General features: G+C 39.3%; 2 protein-coding genes and 2 pseudogenes across 3 annotated transcripts in view; 1 reads left to right on the top strand and 3 right to left on the bottom strand.

The window, feature by feature from the left end:
• Nucleotides 1-5,731, top strand: part of mapk8ip3 (mitogen-activated protein kinase 8 interacting protein 3) — a 35,958-nt gene extending 30,227 nt beyond the window's left edge. The window contains exons 26-33 of the mRNA XM_042726897.1: nt 1,971-2,038; nt 2,161-2,309; nt 2,392-2,563; nt 2,914-3,027; nt 3,480-3,518; nt 4,150-4,311; nt 4,454-4,600; nt 4,684-5,731. Coding sequence (XP_042582831.1) covers nt 1,971-2,038; nt 2,161-2,309; nt 2,392-2,563; nt 2,914-3,027; nt 3,480-3,518; nt 4,150-4,311; nt 4,454-4,600; nt 4,684-4,802 — 970 coding nt within the window. The 3' untranslated portion in view covers nt 4,803-5,731. The remainder of the gene's footprint in view (nt 1-1,970; nt 2,039-2,160; nt 2,310-2,391; nt 2,564-2,913; nt 3,028-3,479; nt 3,519-4,149; nt 4,312-4,453; nt 4,601-4,683) is intronic.
• Nucleotides 5,732-6,263: 532 nt separating this feature from the next.
• On the bottom strand, nt 6,264-11,307 carry LOC122137884 (annotated as a pseudogene).
• A 1,964-nt stretch (nt 11,308-13,271) lies between these two features.
• On the bottom strand, nt 13,272-18,255 carry LOC109070706 (annotated as a pseudogene).
• A 212-nt stretch (nt 18,256-18,467) lies between these two features.
• Nucleotides 18,468-24,318, bottom strand: LOC109059357 (SPRY domain-containing SOCS box protein 3-like). 2 transcript variants are annotated; one of them, XM_019076565.2, is made up of 7 exons: nt 24,147-24,318; nt 23,199-23,345; nt 21,816-21,988; nt 21,532-21,719; nt 21,007-21,109; nt 20,785-20,910; nt 18,468-20,093 (listed from the first exon to the last, which is right to left on the bottom strand). In XM_019076565.2, exons 2-7 carry the CDS (start codon nt 23,261-23,263, stop codon nt 19,738-19,740), a joined length of 1,011 nt encoding a protein of 336 aa, XP_018932110.1. In that variant the 5' UTR covers nt 23,264-23,345; nt 24,147-24,318; the 3' UTR covers nt 18,468-19,737. The 2 variants fall into 2 exon arrangements, with proteins under 2 accessions (XP_018932110.1, XP_018932101.1); XM_019076556.2 differs by having other exon boundaries at nt 21,816-21,993; nt 24,147-24,317.
• Between the last annotated feature and the right edge of the window lie 1,122 nt (nt 24,319-25,440).

Raw genomic sequence — 25,440 nt, 5'->3', positions numbered from 1 at the left:
GGTCACTCTGGATTAGTTTTAGCAAGCTGACACTAACCGGGGCCTCTCAGTGCCACTACCCGTTTGAGGTGAGAACACAGGAGGATAACGGCTCCACACAAAGGCTATAGAACCTAGCAAACCTGTTGGGGGTCACCCAGCCCGCAGCTCTACAAATGTCTGTCAGCGAGGTGCCACGAGCCAGCGCCCAGGAGGATGCAACACTCCTAGTAGAGTGAGCTCGCAACCTGAGCGGGCAGGGCACACCCTGTGCCTGATAAGCCAGGGTGATGGCATCCACAATCCATTGGGCTATCCTCTGCTTAGAGACGACCTTCCCCTTTTTTGGCCTTTAACAGACAAAATGCTGGTCTGAGGTCCTAAAGCTTTGTGTCCGGTCTGCGTAGCATCTCAGGGCTCGGACGGGACAGTGCAAAGCTAGGGTTGGGTCTGCCTCCTCCGGGGGCAGTGCTTGCAGGTTCACCACCTGATCCCTGAAGGGAGTAGTGAGACCCTTGGGCACATAGCCTGGCCGGGGCCTCAGGATTACCTGGGAGTCAGCTGGCCCGAACTCTAGGCACGAACCGTCTACTGAAAATGCCCTCGGCGGCGAGCAGACTGGGGCGCTACAGCTGGGTGGAGGCAGCATGTGTCGGATCGCCTCCGTCTGCTTCTGTGCAGCTGAGAACTGATTGGCAAAGCTCTCGACTGCTTTGCTGAAGAGGCCGGTCTGGGACACAGGGGCGTTGAGGAACTGTACCTCGTTGGTGTCCCTCATGTCAGCCAGGCACAGCCAGAGATGGTGTTCCTGAACACAAGCGTGGACATCGCACGACACAGAGAACTCGTGGTGACCTTCGGCGCTCAGAGCGTGAGGTGAGTGGTGGTTTGGAGCTCTTTCAGAACTTCCAGATTGTGATCACCCTCATGGAGGTCCTTTAGTGCCTCGGCCTGATGCACCTGCAGTAACGCCATAGCGTGTAAGGTGGAAGACCCCTTTGCTGCATCACTATCGAACTAACATGCCAGTTTCTGGCAGTAAAAAATGCTTTCCACAACTTGGTGAGCTCCTCATGCACTTCCGGGAAGAAAGGCACTGAGAACCAGCGCGGGCCACCCTGAGAAACCAATCATCGAGCCTGGAAAGCTCGGGACGCGGTGGAGGATTTCCACTCAAGCCCTACCTTCTCGGCGGCCCGGGAAAGCATAGCTGCCATCTCTGGATCCGATTCAGGAATTGCCACTGTCCCGGAGGGCAGCAGCACAGCCAAATGTTCCTCAGAGAGCTCTCCCTCTGATGCAATGATCGACATCTGGTCATCGGTTGGTGCCCTGAGGGGTTTGCCACCACTGTGACCCTCAAACCACTCATGCTACTGCCGGAAGTAGTTCTCGCCTGGCAGCTGCCAGGACGAGCCCCCAGAGGTAGCGAAGCCTGGTCCGCAGCTCCAAGATGGTCATCTTCCTGCAATGGGAACATGAGTCATCCACGAACGCCACCTCAACATGTTTAATGCGCAGACACGTGAGGCAGCGATCATGACCATCACCCCGTGCCAAGTAGCGACCACATCCAGAAACACACAGGTGAAACGGTCTGTCGTCTTTTTATACTCACGCTGTGATCAGCTGCAGCTGGATGTAATAATTGCATGCCAATGTGCATTGGCTCATTTAGTTTACACTTGGTCTCTCAAAGCAAGATCCCAATTCATCAGTCACCGACGTGGGATAGAGAGTGGTGAGACTGTATGTGATGTTTTTGATGGTTATTGTTTTTTTTTTGTGTAAGTTTTGATGTTTTTTATTTTTTTTTTGTTAAAATGTTCAAATGCATTTTTTGACAAAAATATTTTGTAACAATGTAAAAGTGTTACATTTGACCAATTTAATGCATCCTTGCGGAATAAACTTTTGAATGGTAGTGTATATAAAAAGACTGATAACAAGTAACACCAGCTATATGAAAAATTTGTCTCTTTGTGTTTCAGACATGTGAAGGGGAGAGTTTTGGTTGCGTTAGCTGATGGAACTCTTGCAATCTTCCACAGAGCTGAAGGTTTGCTTCATCTTTCTAATGTTAAACTTGTGAGAAAATGGAAAAAGTTATTTGTTAAAACAGTTTTGTAAATATTTTTTATTCATGCATATTATAATAACAAATGAGAAATGTAAACACAGATGGACAATGGGATCTATCTAACTATCATCTGATGGATCTGGGAAGACCCCACCACTCCATCCGATGCATGGCTGTGGTTCATGACAAAGTCTGGTGTGGTAATAAGAACAAGATCCACGTGATCCAGCCCAAGAGCATGCAGATTGAGGCGAGTCTCAGATAGTGAATGTTATGTCTTCATCATAATCTTTGTCTTGGGACTTTTTTATGTTTCTTTCTCTTTCTTATAGAAATCATTTGATGCTCACCCACGCAAGGAGAGCCAGGTGAGGCAGCTGGCATGGATTGGTGATGGTGTCTGGGTTTCAATCCGGCTGGATTCTACGCTCCGCTTGTACCACGCACTCACACATCAGCATCTGCAAGATGTGGATATCGAGCCTTATGTCAGCAAGATGCTGGGTAACACTTCTCACTTTGTTGCTGTGACTTCAACAATTCTGATTTATAGCATTCTGTGTAGAGATTAGTTTAGAATTAAGATTATATGTGTACTTAATTGCCTCCTTGGGCAGTTTTTTTTTTTACTTTGATTTTATTTTATATTTTGTTTTATTTTACCAGATTTATAAAAACTATTTAACAGAAAATGTACAAAAAAAAAAGATAAGATTTTTGTAATTTAAATATGGTGTTAATTTATTGGTCATTTATTTTAGTTATTAATGGAATAATTTTGCCTAATATTTATCAAAGATCAGAAGTCGCAATATAAATGTTTTACATTGTGCAATGTTGTCTGTGATTGACAGGTACAGGAAAGTTGGGGTTCTCTTTTGTCAGGATAACTGCGCTGCTGATTGGAGGAAACCGATTGTGGGTGGGGACTGGAAATGGTGTCATCATCTCAATCCCTCTGACTGAAAGTAAGTTTAAGGGGTATTTGTATGCATATACACTTTATTGTTAACAAGGTCCTTGATCATCTGAACCAAAACATTTCTCTGTCATTGGTTTATGATGGTTAGTGATACTTTTGGTGGTCAGCCAGCTTGTTCTTGTTCTTGCTCATTCTGAAGCTGGCTGACCAAGGAAGTCTTGCCGGTTAAGATAGTTAAGAGGCTTGAATTTCACCATAGCCACCACCCTGGTATTAACCTGCAAACTTTAATGCCATTATCCCAGATCATTAACCACTAAATCAACTTAATCCATTAATTACCCAACAAACCCTGTGCCTCCTCTTGTCAGCTCCTCTCTAGCTCCTCTTACTCCTCTTCTTTTTTCCCTATTGTACCACTACCCTCGTTCTCTTCGTCTCATGAGTGTTGCTCTCTTGTCCTGCCTTGTTCCCCTTCCCACTTCCTTCTTCCTGTAGCTGTAGTGCTTCATCGAGGGCAGCTCCTCGGACTGAGGGGTAAGTGTGGAGTGTTACAACTGTCATTCTTATCATATCACATTACACTTATTTTTGGTACTTCATGGGTTTCTTTCATTTATATTTCATTGTTTAATAAACTTGTTTTTTAAGTGGTTTTAGCATGTTTTGGACATGGATGAATCACCTCTGTCCTACTATACCCATCATTTTTGTGTTAATTTTTTTCAATGTCATTTTGAGTGGAGTGAAGAGTCATATAAATCTATTCTACATATACATATTTATCAAAAAAAATATCTTATCCTATCTTAACCTTGCAATAAAAATCAGTTATTTAATTGTCAATTATTTTTTCAACAAACTAAAAAAAGAAAACACTTCAGTCTATTTCATTCACTCCATCGTTCAGTAGATTTTTTTTTTCAGTGGTTTCAGCTTGTTTTAATTACGAATGAATTTCCTCTATCTTCATTATGTTAACTATGCTTCATTTTTTCCCCATGTTTTTTGTCTTTTTGAATATCTGCGCCTTTTTCTGCATGCTTTGATCTCTTTATTACACTGTTTTTCTCTGCAGCAGTTTCATTTATTTAAGCACTGGCAGTCCCTGTGAGCTTCTGCGATTGGTTGTTACACTTTCTGATTGGTGCTTTCTGTTCTCTTGCAGCCAATAAGGTGTCGCCCACATCATCTGGGGGCGTGATCCACGTTTATGCAGATGACAGCAACTCTGAGAAGAGTAGCTTCATACCGTACTGCTCTATGGCACAGGCTCAACTCTGTTTCCATGGACACAGAGATGCTGTCAAGTTCTTCGTGTCAGTGCCAGGTTAGTGTCAATTTTAAATATGTGAGGATTATATATGATTATATATATAATTTTACATGTGTTTTTAGACATATTTATATAAGAGTATTTTAGACATGTTTATATAACTGTAACATGCATGCATCTCATGTTGTTTTTTTAGGCAATGTGTTGGCCACCCTGAATGGTAGCGTGTTGGACAGTCCATCAGAGTCTCAGGGGTCTTCAGCCCCGACAGACACAGAAGCACAGAGCATTCAGAACGTGCTGGTACTGAGTGGAGGAGAGGGTTATATCGACTTCCGTATCGGTGAGAAACAATTAATACACTAAATTAGCATGTTTGTTTGGTCATATAACCATTAATAGCATTTACTCATTCTCTTCTCTCAGGTGATGGTGAAGACGAGACAGAGGAAGCAGATAGTGAAGCTCCTCAGATGAAGCCAGCGTTGTCTAAAGCAGAGAGGAGTCATATCATTGTGTGGCAGGTGTCTTATGGTCCGGAGTAACATGAACAGATGGCTCCTGCCTGCCCCCCTTTCCGCCCTATAAGTCCGCCCCCAAAGATGAAGTATGAATCCTTTCTGTAACGATGCCCCGAATTCTGCACCTAAGCTATGTAACTACCACAAGCCTTGTAACTACCCCTTTAAAGTCTTATATTCACCCTGTTAGCCTGTATTTTCCTACCCTCTATTGTAACGAACTGTACGATCCTTCAATCCACCTTGAAACATTCTCTTCCCAACAAAAACACACAAAGTTCAAGAACTTGCTGCATCCTGTGACTGAATGGCAATTTTAAATAAAATATAAACAGCTTAAACCAGTACCAAACTACGTTTCTGAAAGAACTACCCAGTTTTTGCCAAATACCCTGACCTTTATTTTTAAAGTCCGTCAGCACACAGCTCACTGAATGACAGGAACTCATCATGAACTCAAGTGACTTCAGAGATGAGAGGATTCATTTGGGAAGAACCAGCTAGATATGTAATGGAATACAAGAGGGGAAAATGCAAACAAGACGTCAATATGTAAATACTGAAAAGCATCATGGACTGCAGAGAGAAATGAGTGAATACTTAAGGATAATCAAATAAGTAGTCAGGATTTGTTGGCTATCTAGCACAACCCAAACATGTCGTGATGCCATTTCAGCTCATTATAAAGTAAATATGTAAAAGAATATTCAACAAAGCTCAAAATCACTTCAACCATTTGCAGCTTTGCATTTTTCAACCTCAGTGAGATGTGTGCTGACTAGCACTGCTAACTTCCCTCTGGGATTAAGAATGAGGTTAACAGCTAAACCCAAACCTTTGATTGATCGAGGTTTGGAAGAGATGGTCGTCCCAGTCGCCTTGTGTGTAAATCATCACTCTGTGTTCTCTGTGTAGTTAAGTATTAAGAAATAAACATGTTTATGTGCTGAATACTTCTGTCTTCAGCGCCATTTTTTGTTGAAATGCTATCATAACGTAAACTAGTAGGTAGATCAATACTTTATACACAAAATATTTTAATGGAAAATACACTACCAATATTATTTTTTCCTTGAAGGAAAATAATACCTTTATTCAAGGACGCATTGATCAATCTTGTGCCAAAGTGAAAGACATTTGTTACAAAAGACATTTCTATTTAATAAACGTTGTTCTTTTTAATTTTTTATTTATCAAAGAATCCTGAAAAAAAGTCTTGGTTTTCACACAAAATATTAAGCAGCAAAATTGTTTTCACCATTATAAGAAATGTTTCTTGAGCAGCAAATAAATTCTATATAATAAATTCCTTTTTATAATATATTAAAATAGATAAGACTTTAAATTGTAACATTTCACAATGTTATTATTTTACTAAATATTTGATCAAATAAATTCAGCCATAAGAATGAAACACTTTTTGCAAAAAAAACTTAGCAAACCCAAATTTTCATAATAGTCTACACAAAATAATACAGAGACAAATGAACAAAGGAATAATTTATTTGTAAAGTAAGGCGCACTTTGGTCAAATGAGTTCCAAGCACTATAGAGTATTACTGGGATATTCAAGTCAGTTTTTCCGAACATGCTGGCCCTTTGTCTTTCATTATTGCTTTCCTTTTGAGTCATGATTTATCTATGTATTTTTTTTACAGAATGCATCAAGATGACAAAAAGCATATCCATATTAAAATCTGCAGGTAAAAATGTAAACAACATCTTTCGATTGGATGTAAATACCTCGAGTAAAATATCTTAGAGTGATGCATGACTTAAAGAAAGCAGTAAGAAAACCATTACATTCAATCTAGCATGACCAATAACTGGACATCAGGGACAAAGGCAGGTTACCTTAACAACACAAGCTAGCTTTTCCTGTTTTCTTTTTTTTTGGTCAATTTATGGCTTGAGCAGCGTTTTCTCTTGAGAGGAGCAGATGAAGCTGCAGAAGCTGTTGTTACGATGAGTGTGTGAGTGTTACATGATGGGTTTCAAGCATAGATCCAGTGCTCATTGCATTCTTCCCAGCAGAACAATTCATGATGCTCGAACCACAGTGAGATCTCTCTCTGAGCACTTTCAACTGAATCACTGCCGTGAATCACATTCCTGCCAACAAGAAAAAAAACTATTATAATAATTTAACAAATTTCACAAAGAAACGGCAAGTAACATTGAATTTAACATGAATTTTTTAAGTAGAAAGACTAAGTATTTTCTTCAATAAAATTTTGTTTGTTTCATTTTATACTTCAAAAAAACTATTTTTACAGTCCATCTATTTATATAAATACTGTTTAAAACAAACTAACCTGCCCACTTCAATGCAATAGTCTCCTCTGATAGTGCCAGGGAGAGAGTCTGCTGGGTTTGTCTCTCCAAGCATCTTTCTGGCAGTCTTTACCACATCCAGCCCTTGCCATACCTAATTAAAAACGTATGCAAATAGACAGACACACATAAGTGTGACATAGCATTACAAGTCTTTAGATAAGGCATAATTACAGAACTCATTTTTGGGACCAATATGGAGGCACTGTGTTCCTTGCCATTGCAACAATGGGTCCAGAGCTCATGTATTTGACCAAGCCACCGTAGAACGGCTTCTCCCTCAGGTCCCTGTAGTGCTGTCTGAGCTGCTCCTCTGATCCCTACAGGTGTAAACACACATTTATATTAATACAGATGATAGATGGTGGCGCATGAACAGCGCGAGGCTCAGCATTTCTCCAGTTTTTGCAAATTACTTCTTATTTTACTAGTTATTTTCAACTCAGTTGTTCGACATAGCTTCGCATTAACCTCTTACAACCGTCAGACACTATTGGATATCAAACTTCGCTACACAAACACTGATGTGTATACAACACTAGATCTTCACCTACTACTTCCCGAATTACTCCAGTCCCCGGACTTGAGTAAATCAGCCAGTCCGACAGGAAGTGCCCGTTGTCGGCACTGCGAACATAATCAATGACGGGTAAGCGGAGTGGCCTGCGGGCTAAGCTAAAGCTCAACATATTGAATACATCTTTATCAAGTGCAGACCCTTTTTTCTGCTGCATGAATTTACAACTGCCATAATTGCTGCAGTGTTTGTACCCCTGGATGCTAATGCTAAACTAGCCACGAAAGAACTGCTGTTAGTAAACTGCAAACAACACATCCGGATGGAGTTTTTATTATTGCTGGTGATTTCAATCATGCCAATCTGAGAACAACTCCCCCCGAATTTTATCAAAATGTTTTTTGCCCGACAAGAGGAGACAATACTCTTGATCATGTTTATACACACATCCCTGATGCTTACAAAGCAACTCCCCTCCCCCACGTTGGACAATCTGACCACCTCTCCCTGTTCCTGCTACCCAAATACACCCCAATCATCAAACGTGTGAAACCCACTGTGAGCGCTGTTAAAGTTTGGCTGGAAGAAGCAGACTCTTCACTACAGCAGGAGTTCCAGAACACAGACTGGAATTTGTTTGCTTCTCGGGCCACACTGGACTCCCATACAGATGTTAATACCTACACCACCTCTGTCCTGCATCATTTCAACAAATGTGTTGGCAAGGTAACCACCCATACAGCAATTAAAATGTAACCCAATCAGAAACCCTGGATGAACAAGGAAATATGGCTCCTGCTGAAGGCACGTGACGCTGCTTTCAAATCTGGCAACCGTGACAATGATGATACAGCCTACAGGGACGAGGTTCAGCATCTAGCAATGTGGTGTGCCAACAATAACCTTGCACTCAACACCCAAAAGACCAAAGAGCTGATTGTAGACCACCGGCGGACTAAGAAGGACCACACTCCCATCTACATTGTTGGGGCTGAAGTGGAGCGCGTGGCGAGCTTCAAGTTCCTTGGTATCCATCTCTCTGAGGATCTTTCCTGAACCCTCAATACCTCCATACTGATTAAAAAGGCACAACAGCACTTTTACTTCCTTAGGAAACTAAGGGAAACTCACCTGTCCCCCAACATCCTGCTGAACTTTTACTGCTGCACTATTGAAAGCATTCTCACAAACTGCATCACAGTGTGGTGTGGCAACTGCACTGTTTCGGACCAGAAAGCCCTCCAGCGGGTGGCGAAAACTGCCCAATACATCACTGGTGTCGGGCTACCCTCCATCAAAGACGTCTACCACAAACGCTGCCTAAGAAGAGTGAGAAGCATCATCAAAGACTCCTCTCACCCCAGTCACAGACTGTTCACTCCTCTCCCATCGGGAAGCCGTTATAGGAGTCTTCGCTGTCATGCCAGCAGACTCGGGAACAGTTTCATTCCCTCAGCGGTCAGCCTACTCAACTCCAATCTCAGGCGCTGAAGACTACATCCTGGATGGACCACCTTATGCTTAAAAAAATAAAAAAAAACTGACCAATAACCTGTCTGCAATCCTCACTCACAGTGTTCTTATTATTCCCTCTGTTTTGCACATTTCTGATTTTTTTTGCACATTTCTTCCTCCAGATGCCATTTGCACTGTTATGGTCATTGGCCACATATAACTTATGCTATTTACGTACCTCACCGTATAATCCACCTTCTTTTTATACTCACTGTACAATGCATCTTCTGTTTATACTTTCTTTGCACCGTGTTGTATGTACAGTCATTTGCACTGAGCTGGTCTCTGCCCTCCTACCTCATAACTTGCACTATATGTCATAAACCTTAATGTATATACACACATTCTATATTTATTTTATATACGCTGTTATTTGCACTTCTGGTTAGATGCTAACTGCATTTCATTGGTTCTGTACTTGTACTCTGCACAGTGACAATAAAGTTGAATCTAATCTAATCATCTAATATATTCTCCAGGTAAATATTATGTGAAAGATGCTCCAGTGGTGCTCTCACCTGCAGGAGCTTCATGCCGACCAGTTTGAAACCCTTGCGTTCAAAGCGGAGGATGATCTCACCCACCAGTCTGCGCTGAACTCCGTCTGGCTTCACTGCGATGAACGTGCGCTCGTTTGTGCCAGTCCATCCTGCAATGAACATCTGAAATTAAACTCGTTCCTCTTGACTCTCAAAGTTATTGCTTGTTTGTGTACTGAAGTTCATCACACAGAAATCAAAACAGATGTGACTGGTAGAAGTTATTATGTGTGTTATTAAAATTTATTACACGTCTCACGTAAAAACAGATTTGACTGGTCGAATTTAGAATGTGTGGTATTCTAATTTATTACACACTTCATTCTGATTGGTCAGTCATGGCATTTAATGGCACAACATGTACGTTTTTGCTGCTAGAAGGCACGTATTCAAAACAAACAAAGAAACAAAAGCGTAGTTTAATGATGCCGTGACTGAGTGTGGAATCATGGGAGTTGTGGTCTACATCCCTACAGCAGATGTAATCTGACATGACTCAGGCAGAAATCATGTTCATGAATGAGCTAATTGATTTATTAACATAGTTGAATGAAGCAGGGTGAGGCTGAAAGCCATCGAAGCAAGCGAAACGAGGCTGCGAAACGAGGCTGCTGAACGAGGTTTTATTATTCCACAGTCGACCGCTTCCGCACCTTCCGGTCGTGCGTATGTGTGGTAAAGCAGCGCTGTTTTATCACATTAGATACATTTGAAAGTACTGTTATAATGCTACTCTGTGCGGTCGTCACCTGTCTAATAAAACGCACAACATATTAAAGCGTCTTTGATATTTCCATGTTTACTACAAAACCAAGCCGACACAATGACACTATGGACACGGTCCGTGTCACTAGTTAAAATTGCTTATTTTTCTGGATTTAAACATTCTTCAAGTCATTTGGGATAATGTAAGTAAGTACACAAGTCATCAAAATATATAACACTGTTCTAGTGGTTTTTGGATTTTAATAAAAAAAAATCTTACATATTGTGCCTTTAAATTTAATTGATAATATATATAGACTCTGATGTCTATATAAAACAACAATTTAAACTGAAATTAATACTTCATCTCCATCTCCATATATATATATATACACACACACACACACACACATACATATACATTCATGTGTGTGTATTGTATTGTTGGGGATAATTGTACTGTACACATTTACAAAACAAATCTTAGATATATTATAATATGGTATATAGAAGCTTGACATTTACAAACACACACAAAAAATTACAAATAAATCCACTCATTGGAAAACAGCAACCCATTTTGAAAGCAGCATATGCCCTATTAATACCAAAGCAATAAACCTCTTAGTGCTCGCCACCTGTCACAAAAAGAACTGACGCACTCAGAACGCGTTCATTTTTCTATTTACATACTGATAAATGTAATTATCATTTTATAAAACCCATGCAGAAGCAGTCAACATAATACTAGCTCGATCTCGTTCTTTCGTGGTCCTCGCAATATTGCGCACATTGAAATGTCTTGAGCAGGTGTTCTTCTGTGTACCTGATTCAGTCATCCCGGCGTGTTTTGCCGCCAAACCGCGAGCTCTTCTGCGTCAGACGACGATCTTTTAGAACCCATTATTCAGCACACCGACTGACCAATCACGGGCGAGCACTGAGCGGGCAAATACTCAAGAACCAATCACAGGAACGCAAACTGCACTATTAATAGGATCAGGCTGAGAACTTCCAGAGAACGCAATTTATTACCTTTTTTACTTCTGACCGGCTAGGAATGTTCAAGTTTAGGAATAATCACAAATGTTATTCGTTAGCAGAGCAGACTGGGACCCAAGACACATAGGTGGTATGTGGTAACCTACTTAGGTAGATGAATGACGTGAATGGGCCGCATGTGATAAAGCGAAATGTTTGCATTACAATACATGTTGCTGTAGCTTCGTACGTTTTAACTCTGATCTCTGAAACACATTAACGTTAGTCTCGCCTAAAACATATCAGTTTGGGCGTACATACGCAGCGCCGTAACTTGTACGTTACATCTGTATAGACCCCTTAATCGCCTACGTCACTGTGACGTCACCGCTCTAGCTGGAGGCAAAACATAAGGAAGAACTCATAGCAGGCGCGCTAAAAGTTTGAGGTTTTGACTTTAAAATGTCGTCTTGTTGTGTTTTTGGCTGCCAGAATAGAAGGAACAACACTTTTTGTTCAAAACTAAAGTTTCACTGGATCCCGGCCGACATTCATTCACAGAAATCAAGAAGACAATTGTGGTTGAATGCAATACGGCGTACAGACTAGACAGAGACGATCATAAATAATGCTCGTGTTTGCAGTGCACACTTCATATTAGGTAAAATAATCTATGCATATGTACTGGTGTGTTGGTTTTATCTAGTACAAATCAGCAAGTTTATGTTTTATAGGTGAAAAGTCGCCAACCTTCAGGGCACTAGCTAGCTTAAATGTTAAACAAACATACAGCGATAGATGTGTGTGCCATCCTTTGAATGGTCTCTTAAAATAATCCACATTGCTAATCATAGTTAGCCCAGCGATAGGTTACATTAGACAATAAGCCCTGACAAAATTCCCCAAACCACCCGAAAGTAATTAATGTTGTCTAGGAAATATCCAAAACCTGGTTAAAATGTTTCCAATGAGAACAAGATACAAGAACTACACCAGGCTTAGCTAAAAATAAATAAATAAATAATTTAGGCTACTGTAATGTTATCCACTCGTCATTATATTTTGGTCAGATAACCAGTTTGGTCAGTGAACGGAGTGATCAACTGAATTAATTGATAAATGTATGCTAACTCCCACTTTTTTTATTATTATTTTTTGTTACGGTCCCGCAGAGTCAGTGACTGTACATATTCGGGCAGTTCCGAACCTTCTTCTGCATCCATGTTTAATAAATCCCTCCTAAAACGTGCTAGTTTACGCTTGTCTACATTGCGTCCGCGCCTCTTTTTGCCTCCAGCTAAGCCCCGCCCACCCGGAGACGTTGCAATGTTTACAAACTTTTAAGGGGTCTATAGTCAGGCTAGCAAACAATAACTCACGAGAAGAAGTAAAATGAGACGCGGACATGAGGACCGCTTGAGTCGTTCCTTCACTTGAAACTGCAATCAGCAGATAAACGGCTAAAACTCACCTAATTGGCACTACTTACCCGTCTTGAAAATGTTCGCAAATATCGTTAAGCAAAGTATGATCATCTCAGCAGTCAAAGGCGCAGAGCTGCCTCTGGGGTTTTCGGAAGAGGGAGGGAGGAGACGCGTGCGCGCGCTGATGAGTGTCGCTAGGTGACATGCGCGTGCGTGGGGTCTCACTTTGCATGTCCGCAATAGATAGGCAACATATTAAAAACACCCAAGCATGCATGTTAAAAACAATTTTCTTTAGTGCTTCGATCATCAATATACACACATTAAGAAAAAAATAATTCACAAAAAGACAGATTACCAAAGGACAAGCAAAAACTGCAGTATGGAAAATAAAAAGTAAGAAACTATATTGTAAAGTGTGATATACTGTATGTGGGATCCCTGGGTTGTTTGCAAGTATGCATGGTAAATTAAAAACAACATACAAAACAGGTTTTCTCAGTTGTGATTTTCATTTAATTTTCATGACTGAAATTATTTTTAGAAATAAAATCTGACATTGACATTACGCAATTCATATTCAAATTTAGTTGACCCATTTTTATTCTCTATCTTTAAATAATGCATACAACTTCATACATAGCCTCACATAATGCAAATCTATATGTGATATTCTATATCACACAGATATTGAACTTGACAACAAAAAAAGTCCACAGAGGATTATCTGTTTGGGTTTGGTCACGTCCAAGATATCTCTTTTTTTGTTCCCCCACTGTCATTAGCCACATGATCCCAGCAAGATAGATGAAAACTTAAGGCTATATTTTGTCTTACTGAAACATAGCATTACAACACAAACTAGTCTTTGACCATCAAGCAGTGCCTATCAAATTAGGAACAAAGAAGCAGGTTTTCAACTTTTCATCAAGACCACTGCAACTCAGATCTCCTCACCATGACCTCGACCCCTCTGAAGTGGACCAGAGCATCAGACAGGTGTACCCTCCTGTATCTTCTTCTCATCCTGACTCCTGAAGTACTCATGATTGAGCAGGGCATCCCATTTCAACGGAAGAGAGGGCTCTGGGACAGTGCTGGCATCCACACCCAGCTGCTTGGCTTGCTGCGCCAGGATCATCGCACGCAGGAGAGGCGGGTATCTCACGTAACGCACAGGAGGCTCAGGGACAGGTTCACAGCATCTGAAGACCTCTTCTTCATGTTTGGGCACCAGTCGCCAGTCATGGTACATCACCTTATCCACCTCACGCTCTTCGGGTTCCTCTTTCCCTGAAACACACATCCAAACAATGTGTCACAGTGAGGTTGCTGTATTTATTTGCTACATTTGTTTACTTTGTATAATTCTACTCAAAATATGTAATGTTGTCCCTCATTCATTACTGTTCATGTTTTCAACTGTTCAAGTTTATGATCGGTAAAGTTTGCTGTCTCACCAAAGCTGCATTTATTTAATCAAAAATACATTAAATACAGTAATATTGTAAAATATCAATACAATTTAAAATTACAGTTTACTGTAATGCATTCCTGTGATGGTAAAGCTGAATTATCAGCATCATTACTCCAGTCTTTAGTGTCCCATGATCCTTCAGAAATCATTCTTAATATGTTGATGAGGTGCTCAAGAAACATTTCTTATTATTATTGTTAAAAACAGTTGTGCAACTTAATATTTTTGTAGTATCCGTGATAATTGTTTCATGATTCTTTGATTTATAAAAAGTTCAAAAGAACAGCATTTATTTGAAATCGAACTCTTAAATAACATTATAAATGTCTTTGTCACTTTTTATCAATTTAGTGCTTTCTCCAAAAAAAAATAACAGAACTGTCAGCTAATGAGCTCAAATATAATCTGTCCAAATAACATTGTAATTATTGAGCTAAATTCTTCCATACATAAAATATTGAAAACAGCACTGTCACAATTACGCCACTGGAGGCCAGTATAAAAAGTCAGTCTAGTCATTAGTCTTACATTTATTCATTGAGCAAATACTGTTATACTCCTAAAGTGACTTATCATAAATATATTCGCAGTGCTACAACACTAAAATACCTCAAACCTAGTGTAGAAGCAGTACAACAGAACAAAAGAGAAAAGGAACTTTTCAAGGAACTTTTATTAAAAATAAGTGCAATTGTGGATTAGTTGTGTTCACAGAAAAGGTATTTTCTTACCTCTGAATGTTAGAATGCCCCATGCTTTCCCATGATCCATGTTCTAAAGAAAACATCACACACCCACTCAAACATAATCATTCACAAAATTACTTTTTTTGTAGCATTGATTAAAATAATCACAGCTAGACTGACAATGCAGAAGACAAAAACAAACAGAACGTACCTCTGCTGTATAATCCACCTTGACTTTTGTCATTTTCCAGTAGCATGGCTCTGTATGCTCATCCAGCCATGACTTGCGTGTAAAGAGTCGACCCACACCAAACATGCGCATGAAGTAACGTAAAGAGGCGTGTTTCTCTCCGCACATCCTTCCAAGCCAACACTGGCAGCTTTTTGCCAGTGAAGGGCCGTGTCATGGTGTCGTAGTCTAACGCATAGCGCTGAGAGTCTTGAGGTTGATTCTTCAGCTCCCGGTAGGCCTGGATCTTCCGTGCCATCTCGGCTATAAGCCTCAGACGCTTTTTCTTTACCATGCTGCCTGGATGACCGATAAAGAAATGACCAAAATATTAAACAGCAAAATATGGACATAAATAAGACAAAACATCAGGTTTCACACAAACTTGAGGAGTTAATGCATCTTGAGTGCTGCTGTCATTTCAAACCTTGCAAACAGTTTATGGTAGCCATTGTGTTCCATAGCATTTTTTCTATATACTATGGAAGCCAATGGCTAACAGCAACTGTTTGTTTTCCCTACATTCTTCAAAATATCTTCTTTTGTGTTCAACAGAAAAAAATTAACTATCCAGGTTAGGAACAACTTGAGGGGGAGTAAATGATGACTGAATTGTCATTTTTGGGTGAACTATCCCTTTAAAGCGAAAAGGGGGCAAATAAAATATTGCAACATTCCGAAATTTATGGAATGTTTTCAGTTAAACTTTTCACTCAAATTGTTATGCTGATAATACAATTTGAAATTAAATAAATTAAATACATTTAAAATTAAAAATTAAAATACAAAATAAAAGCATTATCACTAGACCTTTGGATTCCACTGGATATAAAAACCTGGGAACTCACGCAAATTATAATAAACTAAAACAAACAAAAAAAAGATTGCTAAGTCTATTATTATTACATAGTGATAAATACGATTAAGAGCATTATGCACTGTTACATGGACATGTATTTATGTGTTTTGCAAACAAAAAAAAACACTTAAAGACCCCAAATCTCACCTGAACTTTCAAATAAACATATTACGACATGGATTTTCAAGGCATATTTAAGGGGAGACACTGCGAGCAAAAACACAGTTTTTTCATGCACCTGTCAAATTTTAGATTTTGGGCTTTTTGGCTTTTCATAAAGTTTTTTTTTCAGACTTATGGAAAGAAAACATCCAAAAGACACTGTTAAGTGTTTCTTTTATAGCACTTTATTTATTTGTGTCAACAGATTTCAATTACAATACATATTTTCAACTCTGAGCCATAAATCTTCACTTCAGTGACACTTATACACACCTAACTTTACATATTTATTCCTGTCTATATTCTGAAGGTTTTTACAGAGGGATTTGTTCATATATAATTTTCTTGATTATGTACAACATTTAATTCCCCAAAAATGGTGAAAGTATATTGTTTTCTAGCTGTTCAATGTATTTTCTGAATTATGGAGTGACAAAAAGAGATACCCAGAATCCCCTCTGTAAAAACATTTGACTCTAATATGTCAAAAAAGTTAGAGTTTTGAAACTGACCTCATCCAGTGTTAATATTTTTGTACTAGAAATTTATGCAAATTAGCACATATTTCATTAAATAATGCCTCATTTGCGATAAATTTGTCAGATGATCTTTGGGACTCTATGCTGAAGAGGGTGCATTCATCCTCTATTTGTGCCAGACATGGACTCCTTCAATTTAAGGTCCTTCATCGTTTGCATATTTCTAAGGAGAAGTTGGCTAAGATTTATCCAGAAAGTGATCCAATGTGTAATCGCTGTAAAGCAGATATTGGTTCACTTTTGCATACCTTCTGGACATGTCCTAATCTCAATAAATATTGGACATCTATATTCAACACTTTTTCTGAGGTGTATAAAAGTTAATTTTACTCCCTCCGTTTTGACTGCACTTTTTGGGGTGGTACCCTCTAACATTTCTTTAACTAAACACTATTCAAATGCTATAGCTTTTGCCTCTTTGCTTGCACGGCGTCTTATACTCTTAAGGTGGAAACAGGAACATCTCCCAACACATGACCAATGGATCGCTGACATTATGAGGTTTTTAAATATGGAGAAGATGAGATGTACTCTAACTGGTTCATTGTCTAAATTTAATAAAGCATGGCAGCCATTCTTAAAATATATGGAAATTTTTAAAATGTGCACTGTACCATGTCATGGAAAATCAGCCACGTCTTAAATGTGATGGCTTAACTGCAGAAAATATCTTATTTGTTAAACTTTTTTTTTTTTTTTTTTTTTGGTCTTGTTTGTCTTTTGTTGGTTTGATTTAATGGTATTTAAACTGCTTAATTTTCTAACCTTAAATGTCTAATTACGTTGTTTTTCATGTTGGGGTTTTAGTTGTTGTTGTTTGAAAAAAAAAGCACAGCAGAGAGAAATTTCATTGTGCTTTGTTATTGTAAGCTGTCAAAAATCATAATTAAAGTGAAAAAAAAAATAATGCCTCATTTGTATATTTAAATATAACATTTAAGAAAAGTTGTAATACAAAAAATGTTTGCAATTATCAATGTAATCAATCAACTTGGTAAGTATTCACCTGCAGTGTCTCGCCTTAAATGGAAACTCGAGTATGTAAAGAGATGTGATTTACAGTTATTATAGTTGACTACACTGATCTAACTTCACTTTTAACGCAGCGTTATTTGCTCATTTTGCGAATTTTTTGGACGTATGCTAATGTGAACGTAAATATATCAATCAGAAACATCTGAACAGTCACTACTTTAAACGGACCAGAAAGCAATCAGCTGCAGGCTTGCGCACACATGCTTCACGTGTTACAGCACGTTGAATCGTAAGGTATTAGATAGTATAAGGTGAACACAAAACACTACGACCAAAGCCGACAGAAGAAAAACGAATGAAAGAAATAAAACAATTCTGTCAGTGAGTTATCTCACCTGTCTGTCTGTTTGACTTGACCTCCACAAACGCGTCACACCTCCTGCTGTTCGTCAGGGAACTCGGTCCGTGAGATGCGCGCGTGCGTGTTCCTTTCCTGTTCCGCTTAGAGCGAGCATTTAACCTCACAAGTGTGACAGTTTAGCAGTCTATTATATTACATATAATTACTAACATCATCTTTCTTATTTGTTAGTCAGACCTACATAAATAATATTTACTGCAGTAACTTCATTGCGCAAAATTTGTCAGAAATATTCTGTACAAAATTAATTAGAAATTCATTCTCCAAAAGATGTAATGTGATGGGAAGTGTAGTTTTAAATTTGTGTAATAAGAGCAACTGCATGATTGATTTTTGGAAACCTTTATTAAGATCTCAAAAAGAACAAACAAACAAAAACATATTCAGCCCCCTTTTTAATGCATATATAGTTTTCTTGACTCATATAAAAGGCCATGCTTAATGTATGGTGTAGAAGCAAGAGAAGGAAGAGAGTGAATGAGAGAAAGAGAGAGCGCTTATGACAATACAATACGCTTAGAACACAGTATAGGGACCTGTATATATTACTACATACATACAATAAGCGCAAAAAGTGCTTTATGCATAACAAAAACATGATTTGCTTTTTTAAAAACAACGAATTACAAAATCTGCCATATAAACCCCATATGAATTCAATATGAACCTCATGTAGAGATGTTGCACAGATTGAAAACTGAATCAACCTCCGCTTCAGTTAGCATCAGTCAGTTCGACAACTGCATCAAGGTTTTTCCAGGGAAACAGAATTTCTATGGGAATACTGTTCAGACACACATAAACACTTTTTGAGTAATAACTAGGGCCCAAAGTAATTCCTAGAAACAAAAACTGTCAAAATACACAGGCATTTTCCTCACCATTTCAACATAATGGTATTTAAAACACATTTATGCCGACCTTCATTGTGATGTCACTGTTGTTACTTACTATCCATTGGTTAGTCCAGTCTGTTTGACAATATAAGAATAGAGTAAAAACTTACAATGATTGTTTAAACATCAAGTGGGAACAGACCTTGACACTCTGAAGTGCTGAGATGTTTGACTGGCCTGTAATGGAGAAAGACATGAATATGCATTACTTTAGAGGAGATCAGGTAACTTTTTCTGCCCCCGAGTCACTGCAGTAATGGAGAAATGTTCAGTTCACTCAAGGTGTTGTGTATTGTTTGTGAAGTGTTTGCCTGCGTTTCAGATGGCGGCATGTTATCGTTCCCCACATCTGAACAGGTTCATGAGGTTCACATCTTGTTTCTTTCTGAAGAGCTGATGGTCTTCATTCCACTCGGAGTTCACAACATGATAAAAACTGACTATGATTGAATACTGCGATATATATCCAAATGTCACCAGATGGAGCAAACTACCTTTAGAGCCTTGAAAAATGAATGTTTACCAGTGATGCAACTAGTAAAACGGGCTTGAATGACCTTGAAGTTACAGCAAGCCCTGTTATCCACCGTTGAGATTGACAGCACACGTCCAGTGTTTATATATGTTGGTTCTTTTTTTATTTGCGAAGACATTTTCTGACGTGTGCATAATGATGCATAATGGATGTGCACTCGCAGCCTCAGGTCCAGCGGCAACGTTTCCGCTGGCAGGCCTCCGGGTCTGAGGAGCAGCCCTCAGAGTCACTGCCCGAGGAGGGTCCTGGCGGGGTGTGTGTGTTCGAGTGCGTGTGCGTATGATCCAGGCTTAGCACCCATCCCAGCTTGGAGTGAAGAAGGTGTCTGAGGCCGGGTGGCAGGGGCAGGACTCGGAGGGCATCGACTCCAGACGGGAGCAGCTTGCGGAGTCGTGAGCAACACAGGTACTGTAGAGAGGTGGCAGCGGAGACCGAGCGAATCACCTTCATGCTGCTTTTGGCAGCGGTGGAACACGCCATTGGAAAAACACTCTTATTCTTCATCTCTGTAGCTGCTACACCTGCCACACACACAACATACAGGTTACGATGAGAGACGGCGTTGGTCAAGTGTTGAATACAAAGCTGTCAGATTACCTCATGTCTTATTTACCAGTGAGAAAACATTACAGTAAAAAACATAATATTACAACAATAACACCTTCCATTCTCGCTCAGTCTGCAATAGAGTAATGAAACATTATCGTAATCTTCAGACCAAAGAATTTGACTGGACGAACACTTTATGATTCTGCGCCTTCCACATATGAAATACGTACATATAAATACCAAATCACCTGCCCTGTCTTTAAAGAAGGAATACGTAGTAAACATACCTGGACAGGAACATAGATCATGTTTAATGAATGTAACTATCCTAAATATACTAATTATAATTCTAACAATAATTAAACTTTTATGTACACACACACAAACAAAACTGTTCAGTAATAAGAAAAATAATACAACAACAATATTGTTTCTTACTGTTAATAACTAAACTGTAATGTTAAAAACATGTTTGTCTAGTTACTAAAAACAGCTTTGACATTGTTCTGCTGACAGATTTCTTGAAAACATTCCTTTTAGGAGAATGTAACTGTCCATATGTCATCGTTCACTTCCTAGAGAGAAACTGACTCTTAAAAATGTGTATTATATTTCAAACACAAGACAGATAAGATCGCAGCTGAAAGGAGTTTGTCATCTTACCGATGCACTTGCGGTTTTTGTAGAAGGTGAGGGTGCCGTGCCAAGTGTCCAAGTGAACACCAATAATGGAACCCTGTCCAAAACGTGACGAAAAGCTCACTTTATCACCGTTATGATGTAACAGACCTGAGAAAAACACAAACATACATTATACCACAAAAGAGTCCTTATGCACCATGCTTTCATGTAAAGTATAGGAGTTTGCGCACCGAACGCGTTTACCTGTATATGATAAACCCCAGCTGTCTTCATCTTTACCCAGCAGGCTGCAGAATGTGTGTCTATATTTGTCCAGATTCACATCTGATGTGCCAATACCAACCATCTACATAAACACAGAGAATTCAACCGTAACGTTTAAAAGAGCCCACAGTCTTCAGTGTCACGTGATCCTTGAGAAATCATTCTAATATGCTGCTTTGCTGCTCAAGAAACATTTCTTGTCATTATCAGTTGAAAACAGTTCAGTGCTGCTTTTGAACTGCTGTGTACATTTTCAAGAAGTATGCAAAACTGCTCATTGCAATGTGGCTCACATCTTGGAATACTCTACTGATTCAGCAAGTTTCATCCTTTCTAGCTGTATGCTGACAGTTATGCTTCAGTCTGCTGAATCAGCTATAAGTTTAACATCACCCCTTTTCAGATAAAATGTCCAAGATAAGCAGGCTGCCCCCTATTTACAAAAACCATACTGAATATCACTACCACACAAAACATGGATAAAGACACTCATTTGTTCCTCACCATGTCTGTGCCGTAGACAGGGGAAGTCATTTTAATCTCCCAGAAGTGTTGTCCCTCTGAGAGTTCTTTGGAGCCGCGAATGGCTGCCGTTCCACAGCTATACTCCGAGTGGAAGCTCACTTTCCTGTTCTCACAGCTCAGCAGCGTTGCAGAAGACCGGCTGCCCTCATCCCACACCCAGTCAAAATCTGACAAACAAGTAAACAGCCAATTAAGAGAATAAGTTTAGTCACAACAAGCATGATCAAGGTGAAACAAATGTATTAATGTTGCTATGGCACCACCTTGGTCATCTTCTCCACAGTGGCAGTCTCGCATGTGTGTGTAACCCCGGAGCCGTGGGTTACAGCTGAGCTCCATCTGTGAATCACAGCTGCAGTATGACTCTCCGGTTACAGGCACTGCACTCGGAACCGCCGGGACAATGGCTGGATACTCGGCTTCAGAATCAGAGTCGCTGTACTGCAAGACATACGCGTGCAAATCCAGATCTGTTTCAGTCTTTTTTGCCTGGCATTTATGATTTTTTGAACTTAAACGACTCTTATGATGTACAGCACTTCAGAAAAAAAGGACTTGTCACATGAAAACTTAAAGGAATAGTTTTTCTAAAAATGAAAATCTGCAGAGACCGTAATCATCCTCAGGCCATCCAAAGTGTAGAAGAATTTGTTTCTTCATCTGAACAGATTTGGAGAAAATTAGCATTACATTACTTGCTCAGAATCCTCTGGAATGAATGGGTGCTGTCAAAATGAGAGTCCAAACAACTAATATAAACATCACAATAATTCACACGACTCCAATCTATTAAGAGGTCTGGAAAATTAATGTCTTGTGAAGTGAAAGCGTTGCGCCATTTTGACAAATCTGAGCAGTACGCAGATGGCGTACGCTCTTCTGTGTGAGCCGCACTGCGCGTTGATTTGGAGAGACACAGAGGAGAGGAATTGTTGAATAAAGTCATTATTTTTGTTTTTCTTGGTGTACAAATGTATTATTTTTGAGCAGTAACCTTACAGTTGAATCTGAAAAGTGACCTTGACACTGTTATTTATTTGGCAGTCTATGGGACAGTCTCAAGCCTCATGGTTTTCATCCAAAATACCTTAAATTGTGTTCCGAAGACGCTCGAAGCTTTTATGGGTTTGGAACGACATGGGGGTAAGTGATTAATGACAAAATTTTCATTTTGGGGTGGAGTATCCCTTTAATAATGGATTTGCTTCTTATAAACATGCAGCTTTTCACTTCACAAAATATTAACTGATAGACTGGAGTTGTGTGGATTACTTGTGATGTTTTATCAGTTTGGAGCATTTTTATGTTGGTATCTTTTTGATGAAGTGGTTTAGATTGATTGTAGGTTATTTTGTTTTATTTTTTTAAAAATTTGTTCTGATGAAAAAAACTAAATCATCCACATTTTGGATGGCATGAGGATGAGTACATTATCGAGAGGGTCCTCACTGCAGAACACAAGATCCAGGGGGAGTGGTTGGATCTGGATACCTAAACCTTTCCATCTACACCCCGATCCCTAAACCCACCCATCTCCACCCCCTAGATGTGGATCCAACCACACCCCCTGGATCTAGTGTTCTGCAGAAAGGGGCTTTTTTCATATTTGGAATTATGCCACATCTAAAGGCCACATCCAAACCCACCTGTTGGTGATCATAACCCCACTCTTCATTCTCAGAGGCAAGCACCAATGCTCTTGCATCTGCATCCCGGCGGATTCCACTCCACACGTACCTCCATGCCCTGCTGTTTCTGCTCCGCCTTGACATGCCAACCAGGAGCCTTCGCACCTGTCAATCACAGAACGAACAGTTGCTTGTTATAAAGCACGAAGAGAGAGAACAGGCAGTCATACTGCAAACACACTGTCAAGTCAAATTAATTTGTACAGCGCATTTCACAATACACATTGTTTCAAAGCAGCTTTACAGAAATATGATAACTCTGTTACTTCAGAGATCTTTCAGTAATAAATAACCATAAAAGATGACGTTCAAGGACTTATACATATACATTACCAAAATATTAGCCTGTCAGAAGCCATAAACTTTTTGTGTTCCTACCTCATGTGTTCCCCATTAAAGCTTCAAATAATTTCTAAAATGACTAACGGATTATTTTATGCGCGTTTTATTGTAATCCCGCTGCGCGTGAGGTGCGCTCGTGAAGGTAAACTTCCACTGCAGTATTTCTCGCGCGAGATGCAAACATTAAATTAGCTGGCAACACGCTCAGTTTAACTGCCAGTGACATATGCATTCAGTCATTTCATTCGGGAAGATAACATAGCATGTTCTCTTTGCTAGGCCTCGCAGAAACTGGTCAGCGAGAGAGCTAGGCACCTTGCAAGTCCGTAGAAACGAAGGTTTATTCGCTTAAAGGAGAACAGATCGTCTGCAATTATGCTAATACTACCCAATATTATTTGGATTTAAATATCATCCCAGCCCGTGTAATAATAATTTTAAGAAAGTGCAACAGGCTTCGCCATATATAACGTACATGATCTTGGCGCTAACGGAGGATCGCGGACTTAGCATGCGCTACATCCTGCCTGCTGCATTCACTAGGATAAGCACAAGCAAACCTACCTGTCTTTCAGGGATATCACTGCGATCGTTGGAGTCTCGTATCCCTAAAGATGTCAGTATGGCACTGTAATGTATGTATCTGTAAAAGCAAGCGGATTCTGTCCACCAGCTAACTGTCACACTATCCTGTGACCTACTTTCACGACAGACGTAAACAATGCTTTAAGATGTCCCGCCTCCTCAGTCCGAACTCCATTGGTCAATAATTCCGAGTAGGCGGGGCTCGTTTTCTATCTCGCGTAACTACAGGTCTAAACGGCTGTCACTTAAATGTCAAACTCGTCCCAAGACCGAAAGCTAAACCCCTTCACGCTCACGCTTCTCCATCCAGGCAAGTGCAGTGACAGTACATTGAGACAGATGTTAATGTGTCATTATTAATTAATTAGATTACAGCTTCTTGCTGTATTCTTCATGTTCAGGTAGAGTAATCTTCAACTGAACAACTGAACAGACTATTTCAGAACAATGTTATCTTCTACAGTCTGTCAGTTTTGTTCATGCTTATAAAAGTTAGAGCCTAATTTTGTTCATAAATCTTGATTAGGTATTTTGTTGACCTACCTGTCATGTCTGTCCGGGTTTAGCTTACAATCAAAAGAAAGAAAGAAGAATTTATTCATTTGTTTTCTTTATTTGTTTGTTTGTATTGAGAAAATGAAATCTATTCTTGGACCATCAAGCTTCTAGTCTTTTTCTGATTATTATTTTTATATGACCATTTTCTCAAAAGAAAAGTACGTTCATTGCTGTAATCTAAAAAAAACACGATTTACATCTGTATAGACAAAACAAATAATGGAAATTCTATAAAACAAAAGGCATATAATGTAAAAATGTAAAAAAAAAAAAAATTCCGTGCCCATAATGAGACTTTTTTTGTGCTTGTCATTAAAACATAAAAAAATTGTGCTTAATTGTCACTGTGCAAAAAATATTCTAAAATAGACCTTATAGTGTGTGTGTGTGTATATATATATATATATATATATATATATATATATATATATATATAAAAAGCAAAAATCTCGTTTTGTTTCTCAGACCTTAGACTTTATAGAATAAAATACGTTATAGAAATATTTTAAGCAAAATATAATTTCTCGTTGTTTCTTTCTTGTAAAACTTTCTTGACAGGCTTTGTGACATTCACTCCTAATCACAGTAGGCTGTGAAGGTCTGCTGTTATAATCAAATGTCCTCATTTGTAGAAAGAATCAGATAAAAATCATCTTTCCCCATTGCTGATGTGTAATATAACTAGTACTGTCACTGGTTTCTGGCGATGTGCGGT

The sequence above is a fragment of the Cyprinus carpio genome, chromosome A3 (genome assembly GCF_018340385.1).
Source record: "Cyprinus carpio isolate SPL01 chromosome A3, ASM1834038v1, whole genome shotgun sequence".
Taxonomy (NCBI): domain Eukaryota; kingdom Metazoa; phylum Chordata; class Actinopteri; order Cypriniformes; family Cyprinidae; genus Cyprinus; species Cyprinus carpio.
This window is presented reverse-complemented; position numbering and strand designations above follow the sequence as displayed.

Coding starts and splice junctions, on each gene's coding strand:
- LOC109059357 (XM_019076556.2), bottom strand. CDS start 23,324: ATGTCAAGGCGGAGCAGAAACAGCAGGGCATGGAGGTACGTGTGGAGT. Junction 21,110..21,531: donor CTGTCTACGGCACAGACATG/GTGAGGAACAAA, acceptor GTGTTTATGTAG/ATGGTTGGTATTGGCACATC. Junction 20,911..21,006: donor CTGGGGTTTATCATATACAG/GTAAACGCGTTC, acceptor TGTTTTTCTCAG/GTCTGTTACATCATAACGGT.